This window comes from Chlorocebus sabaeus, chromosome 16 (genome assembly GCF_047675955.1).
Source record: "Chlorocebus sabaeus isolate Y175 chromosome 16, mChlSab1.0.hap1, whole genome shotgun sequence".
NCBI classification, from domain to species: domain Eukaryota; kingdom Metazoa; phylum Chordata; class Mammalia; order Primates; family Cercopithecidae; genus Chlorocebus; species Chlorocebus sabaeus.
The window spans coordinates 26,977,403-26,990,276 of NC_132919.1; the positions used below are offsets into that span (position 1 = coordinate 26,977,403).

Consider the following 12,874-nt stretch of genomic DNA (forward strand, 5'->3'; position numbering starts at 1 on the left):
ATAGTGTCATTAATAGAGACATAGACAATGTAGGGAATAGGAAATCTGTAGTTTGTAAAGGGTTAGAGAAACCTGTATTCAAGTATTAGCTTCATCATCTGCCCATACTGCTCATACAATTGAGCCTGTCATTCCTCAGTTATCAACAGGGATGAATTCTGCTCTCCTACTTCACAGAATTACTAAGATCAAGAGAGTCAGTGAACATTTTCACTAAATGAGCATTTTCATTTCAATGAAAATGCTATGTGAACAGGAACTATGATGGTCAATAGTTATTATTCAAGGATAGCAGATGTGGCTGAGTATGACCACAGGCAACACAAAGAAAACTGACTAAGGAAGCCCCAACTGCAGGACACCCTGGCCTTCAGCCTGAGAGTTAAATGTAACAGAAAGCACTCCAGGATGGACTGGAGGAAATTTTCTGCCTGAAATCCAGTCCTCCCAATGGAGACCTCTCTGTTCATCCTTCTATTTTGAAGGTCAGAGGGCATAGGTAACATTGGTAGCAGGAACCTCTATCTGTAGGCAGAGAGGCACAGGCAACGTATTTGAAACACAGATTTTGTAGTCTGAGCTGAGTATGGGCCAGTCACAGGACAGTCATGTGCCACTGGCAAGTGACAAACCCTCTATGCCTTATCCTTGTGACAAAGACAAGAGAGTCTTCCATACGGAATTTTTGAGGAATGAGTGAGAACATATGTGAAAACATTCAATATAGTGCCTGGCACATGGTAGCAACTTGACAAATGTTAGCTATTATTTCTATGAGTTTATCCAGTCATTGGGTCAATCTGCCATTTAAAGGTCCCTCCACTAGGAGGCAGATATGCATATAAAGAAGCAGTAAAAGAAGGAAATTTTGGCATTTGTCCCCAGAGCCCCAGTGCTCTGCCATGGACGGAGGTCAAAGTTGTTATCTAAAGATGGCTTAAAGACCAAGGACCTTTTATCATTTCAGCCATTCAAACAGTAAATATTTAGAGAGCTATTATTATATTGTGATCCTGAGAAGGAGAAATACAGAGCAGAGGCCGAGGATTAAGAAAGAAAAAATTTCCGGTGGCGCATGCCTGTAGTCCAAGCTACTCGAGAGATTGAGGCAGAAGAACTGCTTGAATCCAGGAGGTGGAGGTTGCAGTGAGCCAAGATTGTGCCACTGCACTCCAGTCTGGGCAAGAGAGGGAGACTCCATCTCAAAAAAAAAAAAAAAAAAAAAAAAAAAAGCCCAGGCACAGTGGCTCACGCCTGTAATCCCAGTACTTTGGGAGGTCGAGGCGGGCGGATTACCTGAGATTGGGAGTTCAAGACCAGCCTGACCAACATGGAGAAACCCCGTCTCTACTAAAAATACAAAATTAGCCGGGCGTGGTGGCGCTTGCCTGTAATCCCAGCTACTCCAGAAGGCTGAGGCAGGAGAATCGCCTGAATCCCGGAGGCAGGGGTTGCGGTGAGTCGAGATCGCACCATTGCATTCCAGCCTGCGCAACAAGAGTGAAACTCCAGCCGGGCGCTGTGGCTCATGACTGTAATCCCAACACTTTGTTTTTGTTTTTTTGTTTTTATTTGTGACGGAGTCTCGCTCTGTCGCCCGGGCTGGAGTGCAGTGGCCGGATCTCAGCTCACGGCACGCTCCGCCTCCCGGGTTTACGCCATTCTCCTGCCTCAGTCTCCCGAGTAGCTGGGACTACAGGCGCCCGCCACCTCGCCTGGCTAGTTTTTTGTATTGTTTTTAGTACAGACGGGGTTTCACCGTGTTAGCCAGGATGGTCTCGATCTCCTGACCTCGTGATCCGCCCGTCTCGGCCTCCCAAAGTGCTGGGATTACAGGCTTGAGCACCGCGCCCGGCCAATCCCAACACTTTGGGAGGCCGAGGTGGGCAGATCACGAGGTCAGGAGATCGAGGCCATCCTGGCTAACATGGTGAAACTCCGTCTCTACTAAAATCACAAAAACAAAATTAGCCGGGCGTGGTGGTGGGTGCCTGTAGTCTCACCTACTCGGGAGGCTGAGGCAGGAGAATGGCATGAACCCAGGAGAAGCAGCTTGCAGTGAGCCAAGATCGTGCCACTGCACTCTAGCCTGGGCGAAAGAGCGAGACTCCATCTCAAAAGAAAAAGAGAAAAAAGAAAAAATTTCAAAATCACTCATTTTCTGAGGCACTGGGGGAAGATGGATCAGAGAAAAACAAAACTTCCAAATACAAAGTTTCAAAATGGCTAAGGACTCTCCAGGGAAGTGACATCATGGAATATATGATCTAGAAAAGCTGTAGGAGGCCATCCTTCTGACACCAACTAACCTAACCCCAAGCCAAGATGTTCTTTAATTCATCCAGCCAGCCCTCTGGCAAATCACAAATCTGGGTTAGGAAGAACATTACTGTCTCCTACACACATAGAAAAGGAAGAGGAGAACAGAAAAAGCTCTAAGGGATCAACCCTGTGATTCTGAACGTATGGCAGCTGAAGCCTGGGTAAAAGCCATTTAGCCAGATGACTTACAGTGCTGGGGCAAGAAGTCACATTTCTCTTCTCCTGACCCCGGACCACCAATCCTGCCTCATGCTGACTGTATTTATGTTATAAAGCACATTAAACTATAAACACCTGTACCCATCCCACTCCACCAGACATCACACTTTGTGTTCCTAGCAACTTATAAGACCATCCTGAGGATGGACAAGAGAGAAAGGCTGATAGCAGAATCATAAAACATTTTTTGTTTGTTTGTTTGTTTTTTGAGATGGGAATCTCCCTCTGTTGCCCAGGCTGGAGTGCAGTAGCACGATCTTGGCTCACTGCAACCTCTGCCTCCCAGTTCAGGCAATTCTCCTGCCTCAGCCTCCTGAATAGTTAGGACTACAGGCTCCCGCCGCCATGCCTGGCTAATTTTTTTTTTTTTTTTTTTTTTTGAGACTTGAGTCTCGCTGTGTCGCCCAGGCTGGAGTGCAGTGGCGTGATCTCGGGTCACTGCAAGCTCCGCCTCCCGGGTTCACACCGTTCTCCTGCCTCAGCCTCCTGAGTAGCTGGGACTACAGATGCCCGCCACCACGCCCAGCTAATTTTTCGTATTTTTAGTAGAGACAGGGTTTCACTGTGTTAGCCAGGATGGTCTCAATCTCCTGACCTTGTGATCCGCCTGCCTCGGCCTCCCAAAGTGCTGGGATTACAGGCGTAAGCCACCACTTCCAGGCTTTTTTTAGTTTTTTTGAGATGGAGTCTCGCTGTGTCGCCTAGGCTGGAGTGCAATGGCAAGATCTCAGCTCACTACAACCTCTGCCTCCTGGGTTCTAGAGATTCTCCTGCCTCTGCCTCCTGAGTTCTAGCGATTCTCCCACCTCAGCCTCCCAAGTAGCTGGGATTACTGGCGCCTACCACCACGCCTGGCTAATTTTTGTATTTTTAGTAGAGATGAGGTTTCACCATGTTGGCCAGGCTGCTCTTAAAGTCCCGACCTCAGGGTATCTGCCCACCTTGGCCTCCTAAAGTGCCAGGGTTACAGCCATGAGTCACCGAGGTGCAGTAACGCCTGTAACACAGGATGGGAGTTCAAGACCACCCTGGCCAGCATGGTGAAACTCCATCTCTACCAAAAATACAAAAATTAGCCAGGCATGGTAACACATGCCTATAATCCCAGCTACTACTTAGGAAGCTGAGGCAGGAGAATCACTTGAACTCAGGAGGCGGAGGTTGCAGTAAGCCAAGATGGCACCACTGCACTCCAGCCTGGGCGACAAGAGCAAAACTCCACCTCAAATAAATAAATAAAATAAAATAAAGTGGGCTGGGTGTGGTGACTCATGCCTGTAATCCCAGCACTTTTGGAGGCCAAGGCAGGTGGATCACCTAAAGTCGCGAGTTCGAGACCAGCCTGATCAACATGAAGAAACCCTGTCTCTACTAAAAATACAAAATTAGCTGGGCATGGTAGTGCATGCCTGTAATCCCAGCTACTCGGGAGGCTGAAGCAGAGAATCGCTTGAACCCAGGAGGCGGAGGTTGCATTGAGCTGAGATCATGCCATTGCACTCCAGCCTAGGCAACAAAGCAAAACTCTATCTCAAAAAAAAACACAAAAGAATAAGTAATAAAATAAAGTGAACACCAAGATAAAGCTGCCACTTTGCCTGTCCTCCAAATGGCTTTTCCCTTGATATCGTAGTTTTGGGTAAAGCTGTCAGAGTGCGTTAAGGAACCTAGAAAAAAGCAAGCTTCTCTTTGTCACCTTATTGCATGCCTCTAAGTACGTTTCCTCTCCAGTTGTGTCCCCAGAAGCCCAGAAACAGGCACAATGCAGTTAGGATGCTGACTTGGATGGCTAGAGACTATAACATAACACCCTTATCACTCAATCATCACTTATTAACATAAAGGGGGCCAGGTGCGGTGGCTCACACCTGTAATTGCAGCACTTTGGGAGGCCGAGGCGGGCAGATCACGAGGTCAGGAGATCGAGACCATCCTGGTTAACATGGTGAAACCCTGTCTCTACTAAAAATACAAAAAAAATTAGCTGGGCGTGGTGGCAGGCACCTGTAGTCCCAGCTACATGAGAGGCTGAGGCAGGAGAATGGCATGAACCCGCGAGGCGGAGCCTGCAGTGAGCCGATATTGCGCCATTGCACTCCAGAATGGGTGACAGAGTGAGACTCCGTCTCAAAAAAAAAAAAAAAAAAAAAAGATAAAGGCTGGGTTGAGAAAGCTATAGCAGAGCTTGCTTTACTGTGTCAGGCAACTGTAGAAGGAGGACTACCACCTTCAGCTATTACATAGAGCTGGATTCACTGGCCAAATTTCAGAACTAGCCAGGCTCTGAGTCTTATGCTCCCTCAAAGAAATGAAGTCCAAAGGCTGGACCATTTTTAACTTCTGATGATGATTTCACAGGGCAGGGGCTGGCAAACGACAGCCTGTGTGCCTGCTCCATTTGCTGTTTTTTTTGTAAAAAGTTTCATTGGAACACAGACACCCTCATTTGTTTATTGTCTGTGGCTGCCTTTGCCCTACAACGCCAGAGTTGAGTAGATGCAACAGACCATATGGCCCACAAAGCTAAAATTATTGGCTATCTAGGCTTTACAGAAAAAGTTTGTTAGCCCCTGTCATAAGGGATTCAGTTAAGGTGCTGAGCCACCTTTTCTATCAAAGGGAAGCCTAGCTGCCTCACTGATTTCTCCTTTGTGCTCTGAATGGAAGGACTACTCCAAATTTAGGGCTGTTTTTACACCTGAAGATACTATACATGGTAATGTGCCAAGAATAGAATCTTTTCCTTGCAGATCATGTATTACAGGGAGAGAAGGTAGGAAGGAGTCTGGGAAAATATGAAGTATAAAACCCCAATTCCAGAAAGTTAAGACAAGAATCATAACAGATTTTAAAGGCTCAATCTTCTGGAAAGTGTATTATCAGGAAAATGCCCAGAGAGACTGAGAAAGCTAGCTCTCCATCTCTTCTGAGGGCAAAAGCTCCTTTATTTCCTGCGAACTAAAGTCATACTGGCTCAGAAGGCAGGCAGCAAAGCCAAAGGGAACTGTCTGTTTCCATGGTAGACTGTACTCAGAGAGTTTGAAACAAGAGAATAGCATAAACGGTTTATTTCAGAGATATAGTAAGTAATCTGGACTGTGAGTTTTCATGAAATTCCCCATGAAGGTTCAAACTGAAACACCTTTTTTAAGGGTGATATATATATATATATTTCCTCTGAAGCTCTTTATGGTTTTGTTGTTCAACAGAAAGCTATCAGCAACAATTAAAATTGATATATATCGGGGAATTACAGAATTTAGAGCAGACCCCTACTGGCTGGACACAGTGGCTCAGCACTTTGGGAGGCCAAGTTAGGGGGATCACCTGAGATCTGGAGTTTGAGACCAGCCTGGCCGATATGGTGAAACCCTGTCTCTACTAAAAATACAAAAATTAGCCAGGCATGGTGGTGGGCACCTGTAATCCCAGCTACTCTGGAGGCTGAGGCAGGAGAATTGCTTGAACCTGGGAGGGAGAGGTGGCAGAGAGCCGATCAAAATCGCGTCATTGCACTCCAGCCTGGGTGACAAGAGCAAGACATAGTCTTTAAAAAAAAAAGAAAGAAAAATGTCAAAATTCAAGGTCAATGTACTCCAGATGTGCTTCAGGGACAGCCCAAACATAGAGACAAAAACAAAGAATCACACATGCTTCCCTAGGATCCAGATTACTTACATTTCTGAAGTCCAGTGTTCATCTGCGTGTGAGAAAGAAGCTGAAAGGACAGGTCACCTGGCCCTGGTAGACAGGCTAGCATGGCAGACCGGCATCAACACAACATGGGGCAGTGGCTCACACTATAATGAACAAAAACAAAGTCATGAAACACAAGGCAACTCATTTGAAGAAGACACTAGGAACACTGGATATGAGTAGCAGGAGGTCCAAGTTTAGACAGATAAAGCAATTTAATTAGCAGTGTGTTGGTTGAAAATACACTTACATCTTTATCTGTGACAATTTGCTGTCAAATATCACTATGGTTAAAATGATTTTTCAGTTACCACAGATGTATGGGTGGGAGAAATAAAACTGGAAAGTACCTGTTCATACAACTGGAAAGTACAGGTGCATTTGTAATGTCTCAGTATTCGTGAAGAGAGTGGGCCCTCATAGGGCCTGGCTCAGTGCCCATTTATAGCCCTGGTTGGAGACCAGCCAGACATTTTCAGAAACAGCATAGTATATGATTGCAAAGGTACCCAATGTCTGACTTGTGAGCCAGTAATATGAACCCACTTTTATTTTATTTAATTTTTTGAGATGGAGTTTTACTCTTGTTGCCCAGGCTGGAGTGCAATGGCACGATCTTGGCTCACTGCAACCTCTGCCTCCCGGGTTCAAGCAATTCTCCTGCCTCAGCCTCCTGAGTAGCTGGGATTAAAAGCGCCCGCCACCACACCCAGATAATTTCTTTGTATTTGTAGTAGAGATGGGGTTTCACCATGTTGGCCAGGCTGGTCTTGAACTCCTGACCTCAGTTGATCCACCCACCTCGGCCTCCCAAAGTGCTGGGATTACAGGTGTGAGCCACCGCACCTGGCCGTGAACTTACTTTTATTTATTTATTTATTTATTTATTTATTTATTTATTTATTGAGACAGAGTCTTGCTGTCCCCTAGGCTGGAGTGCAGTGGTGCAATTTCAGCTCACTGCAATCCTTGACTCCTGGGTTCAAGCGATTCTCGTCCCTCAGCCTCTCCAGTAGCTGGGATTACAGGCGCATGCCACCATGCCCAGCCACTTTTTGTATTTTTAGTAGAGATGGGGTTTCACCATGTTGGTGAGGCTGGTCTCAAACTCCTGACCTCAGGTGGTCTGCCCACCTCAGCCTCCCAAAGTGCTGTGATTACAGTCATGAGCCACCGCGCCCGGCCAAACTCACTTTTAAATGGAAGGAGGAGGAAAGCATCCTAGGAGGCACAATTAACCACTGTTAAATTCTGTTTGCAAATTTCTGGAGATTCACCCTTCCTATTTGCCTGTCACGCAGTTAGACCTCCTGAACTAGCCCCTCACCCATCAAAAGAAATGCATTGCTCCCAGACTAAAGCAAGGAGATGACAGGCTGCCAGCAGCTCTCTTTGTGCAGGCGATCCTGACACGTCAAGATGGCATAAGTTTCATTAGTGATGTTTGCCAACCAAGACATACACAGCCCAAGCAAGCAGACACTGATGGGGCCTTCTGCAGCGAAAGAAGCCCTGTCAACAATGCAAGCTCCTTATGTAACAGAAATACGATTTTCCTAAATAAGTACATGAACTTCTTTTCCCATATTTCAGAAATCAAGATGGCAAATTATGGCTTTAGATCCCAGCAAAAAAGGAGTGGGGGAAAAGCTCAAAAGTTAAAAAAAGACGACAGAAACCTCTTTATTTTCTTTAGAGGGCTCTCTCAGGTATATTAAACTACCTTGTCATGATGAGTATCAGACGGCTCCAGCTTCCAAGACCAGGTAGCTGAAAAGATACTTTGTAAAAGAGGCTGCTCAAATTGTGTCTAAGATAGTAACTGCAGAAAGAACGGAAGATTGAATGCCTTAATGAGAACAGAGCTGTCCAAGAGTTCTGGCACAGCTTCAGTCTTTTTAAGGTCTCTGGTGAGTGGGAAACGGAATGTACACAGTGAGCCAACTTCAGTGCAAGAAAAAAAAAGTCTTGGCCGGGCGCGGTGGCTCACACCTATAATCCCAGCACTTTGAGAGGCCAAAGTGGGCAGATTACCTGAGGTCAGGAGTTTGAGACCAGCCTGGCCAACGTGGTGAAACCCTGTCTCTACTAAAAATACAAAATTAGCTGGGTGTGGTGGCGCATGCCTGTTATCCCAGCTACTCAGGAGGCTGAGGCAGGAGAACTGCTTGAACCCGGAAGGCAGAGGTTGCAGTGAGCAGAGGCTGCGCCATTGTACTCCAGCCCAGGACACAAGAGTGAAATTCTGTCTCAAAAAAAAAAAAAAAAAGACTTCTGTTGGGATCAAGGGACTGAAGTACTGCTCACAATCCCTTCCCTTGTGGATGCTGATCTTTACATAATAACTTCTCCCTTAAGGTCCTAATACAGCTGAAGGCAAACTACAAGGAAAGGAAGGGAATTAACAAGTACTGGGAGCTAAAACTGTGAAATGGGCTGTATGAGGGGCTTTGGTGATGTTTTCTTAATTGAGTCTCCCAAGCCTTCTTGGAAATAGGTAACAAACTTCACCCGTCATCTCATCATCTCTAGCTGGGATTACTATTAGCCTTCTAAATGGTCAGTTCCACGCTTACCCTTTATCACCCAATCTATTCTCTATTCAGCAACATTAATTCTTTTTTTTTTTTTTTGAGATGGAGTCTCGCTCTGTTGCCAGCCTGGAGTGCAATGGTGCAATCTCAGCTTACTGCAACCTCCGCCTCCCGGGTTCAAGCCATTCTCCTGCCTCAGCCTCCTGAGTAGTTGGGACTACAAGCGTGTGCCACCACGCCCGGCTAATTTTTGTATTTTTAGTACAGACGGGGTTTCACCCTGTTGGCCAGGATGGTTGACCTTGTGATCCACTCACCTCGGCCTCCCAAAATGCTGGGATTACAGACGTGAGCCACCGCGCCTGGTCAATTCTTTTAACTGGAAGTCAGAGCAGCTCAAATATCTCTAATGACTTTCCATCTCAGAATAAAATACAAAATGCTAACATGGACCCCAAGGCCCTCCATGATCTATTACTACTGGTTCTCTGACCTCACCTTCTGACCTACCCTGCCGTCTCTTGCTGACTTACTTCCAGCCACCATGGTCTCCCTGCAGCTCCTTCAACGAGCCAAACACACTACCTTCAGGACTTTGTCCTTACCATTCCCTCTGCCTGGAATGTTCTTGCCCCAGATGTCTACTTGTCTTTCTAGCTCCCTCACTTCATTCAGGTTTCTGCTTGAATGTCACTTCCTAAGGGGAGGGCTTCTTTGACCTCCATGTCTAAAACAGTATCCTTATTTCCCTCATTTTTTTCTTTTAAAATCTATCCTGAGACCCTGAACTCAACAATTCCTCCCACACAATTAACCCCAGGCACGTGGTCCCTCCTGCTGCTAACTCCTCTATTTCCCACCGTCATTACCACCTGTTTTACAACCATCTCTCTCCACCCTACCAGGATATAAACTCTGTAAGAACAGACCCTTGGTTCATTTTGTTCATTATTATATCTAGAAAAGCAGCATCTACTAACACTTACTAGGCTCTCCATAAATAACTGTTGACCATATAAAAGGCAGATTGTTAGTAATTTTCTGAAGTTGTCATTTAATCTATATATGTCATTAATCTATTAATGATGGCAGAGCCCAGGACTGAAACCCAGATTTGACTTTTCCCAAAGCCTGTGCTCACTCTTCAACTCCAGACTCTATCAGTTTCCTTTTTTTTCAGACAGCCTATCACCCAGGCTGGAGTGCAGTGGTGCCATCTTGGCTCACTGCAACTTCCACCTCCCATGTTCGAGTGATTCTCCTGCCTCAGCCTCTCAAGTAGCAGGGATTACAGGTATGCACCACCATGCACAGCTAATTTTTTTTTTTTTTTTTTTTTTTTTGACACAGAGTCTTGCTCTCTCGCCCAGGCTGGAGTACAGTGATGCGATCTGGCTCACTGCAAGCTCCGCCTCCCGGGTTCACGCCATTCTCCTGCCTCAGCCTCCCGAGTAGCTCAGACTACAGGCGCGTGCCACCATGCCCGGCTAATTTTTTGTATTTTTAGTAGAGATGGGTTTCACCATGTTAGCCAGGATGGTCTCAATCTTGTGACCTCGTGATCCGCCCGCCTCTGCATCCCAAAGTGCTGGGATAACAGGCGCAAGCCACCATGCCCGGCCCTAACTTTTGTATTTTTAGTAGAGATGGGGTTTCACCATGTTGGCCAGGCTGGTCTTGAACTCCTGGCCTCAAGTGATCCGCCCACCTCGGCCTCCCAAAGTGCTGGGATTACAGGCGTGAGCCAAAGTGCCAGGCCATATCAGTTTCCATTTTGAATAGTACATTCAGTAGGTTCTAAGGTTCACAACATCTATGATTAAGAGGCAATTTGGGCCGGGGGCGGTGGTTCAAGCCTGTAATCCCAGCACTTTCGGAAGCCAAGACAGGCGGATCACGAGGTCAGGAGATCGAGACCATCCTGGCTAACACGGTGAAACCCCGTCTCTACTAAAAAATACAAAAAACTAGCCAGGCGAGGTGGCGGACGCCTGTAGTCCCAGCTACTCAGGAGGCTGAGGCAGGAGAATGGCGTAAACCCGGGAGGCGGAGCTTGCAGTGAGCTGAGATCCGGCCACTGCACTCCAGCCTGGGCGACAGAGCGAGACTCCGTCTCAAAAAAAAAGAGGCAATTTGATTGAGATATATATATATATATTTGTTTGTTTGTTTTGAAGGAGAGGGTGCAATCATGCTCCCTAGCTAGTAAAAGTCCCATCTTGGCCTTCTAAGAGACAGATAGGTAAATGAAAAGACTGCTAAATCCATGGTCAGACAGCATATAGAAGGCTTTATAAAATAACAGGAAAACTCAGAACACTAAATAAGACGGTGCTTTCTTAGACTCTGCAGTTGGCCTCAATCATACACTGCAGTCTCTGGAATATTACCTTTTACGATTTTGGAAGCTGATACACACCTACAGGAATAACTGAGGAAGGTAGAGTATCATTAGTCTTATTTTCACCTTTATGTGTATATCACTGTTAAGTGAACAAGAGCAAGAGGAAAACCATATATTTAGTATTTTACAACATATATAAAATAACAACACTGGCCGGGCATGGTGGCTCAAGCCTGTAATCCCAGCACTTTGGGAGGCCAAGGCAGGTGGATAACAAGGTCAGGAGTTCGAGACCAGCCTGGCCAACATAGTGAAACCCCGTCTCTACTGAAAATACAAAAAATTAGCTGGGCATGGTGGTGGGCACCTGTAATCCTAGCTACTCAGGAGGCTGAGGCAGGAGAATCGCTTGAACCTGGGAGGCGGAGTTTGCACTGAGCTGAGATTGTGCCACTGTACTCCAGCCGGGGAAACAGTACGAGACTATGTCTAAAAAAGAAAAAAGGCCGGGCGCAGTGGCTCAAGCCTGTAATCCCAGCACTTTGGGAGGCCCAGACGGGCGGATCACGAGGTCAGGAGATCGAGACCATCCTGGCTAACATGGTGAAACCCTGTCTCTAATAAAAAATACAAAAAAAACTAGCTGGGCGAGGTGGCGGGCGCCTGTATCCCAGCTACTCCGGAGGCCGAGGCAGGAGAATGGCGTAAACCCGAGGGGCGGAGCTTGCAGTGAGCCGAGATCCGGCCACTGCACTCCAGCTTGGGCGACAGAGCCAGACTCCGTCTCAAAAAAAAAAAAAAAGAAAAAGAAAAAAAACCTCCCCTCCTCACCAGCTTTAAAAAAGGACTGGAAAGAAATACTCTAAAACATAAAAAACATGAACAGCCACTACTATCTGGGGCAATTTTTTGTCTTTATACTTTGGCATGTATATTATTTCTATAAATAATTTTAAAATAAGGGGAAGAAAATCACTGATAAACCAAAAACCTCAACCTTAAGAAACATTCACATCTGCATAGCTGATATTCTGATGATGGGGATACAAAAACACATTCACTCAGTGGTCTTGCAGATAGCATTTTTTTTCCTGTATTTTTTGGAAATAACCAATCTTTGTCTTTTTTTCTCCTCCTTCAGGGAACTTTATGAATCCAGAAGAAGCCAATGTTTGAATGATTACTTCAATCTCATATATCTATTAAATCCTGATACCTGCAACCAAAAGGTGAGTAGGGGATGTGGATCCTAAGAGGTGACCTGTAACATATTGCCCCTCAAACCACACCTTTGGATTTCAATAGAAAGAACAGAGAGAATTAAACCAACTAGGGCCATGTGCAGTGGCTCACGTCTGTAATCCCAGCACTATGGAGGCCGAGATGGGCAGATCACAAGGTCAGGAGTTCGAGACCAGCCTGGCCAATATGGCGAAACCCCGTCTCTACTAAAAATATAAAAATTAGCTGGGCGTGGCGGTGGGTGCCTATAGTCCCAGCTACTCGGGAGGCTGAGGCAGGAGAATCGCTTGAACTGGGGAGGCGGAGGCTGCAGTGAGCCGAGATCACACCATTGCACTCCAGCCTGGGTGACAGAGCGAGACTCTGTCTCAAAACAAAAGAAAGAACAGCTAAACTATGGCAAAGAGCCATTAATGAATTTACTGATAGCAAACAAAGAAGATAAGAGGTGAATTCAGTAAAGACTCCAGAAAGTCAACTTTTGGTTTGGGCAGGAGGGAGTGAACCAGTAAGAAAC

At 46.2% G+C, this 12,874-nt stretch overlaps 1 protein-coding gene across 6 annotated transcripts in view; it reads right to left on the minus strand.

Moving 5' to 3' along the window:
* Window positions 1-12,874, minus strand: part of FAM222B (family with sequence similarity 222 member B) — a 94,622-nt gene that overhangs the window by 7,493 nt on the left and 74,255 nt on the right. For all 6 annotated transcript variants that reach the window (XM_008010841.3, XM_008010836.3, XM_037992801.2 and 3 more), the window contains one exon: window positions 6,220-6,341. Coding sequence is in view for 4 of the 6 variants with exons in the window: in XM_008010836.3 (XP_008009027.1) it covers window positions 6,220-6,301 (82 nt within the window). In the remaining 2 variants the exon portion in view is untranslated. The remainder of the gene's footprint in view (window positions 1-6,219; window positions 6,342-12,874) is intronic.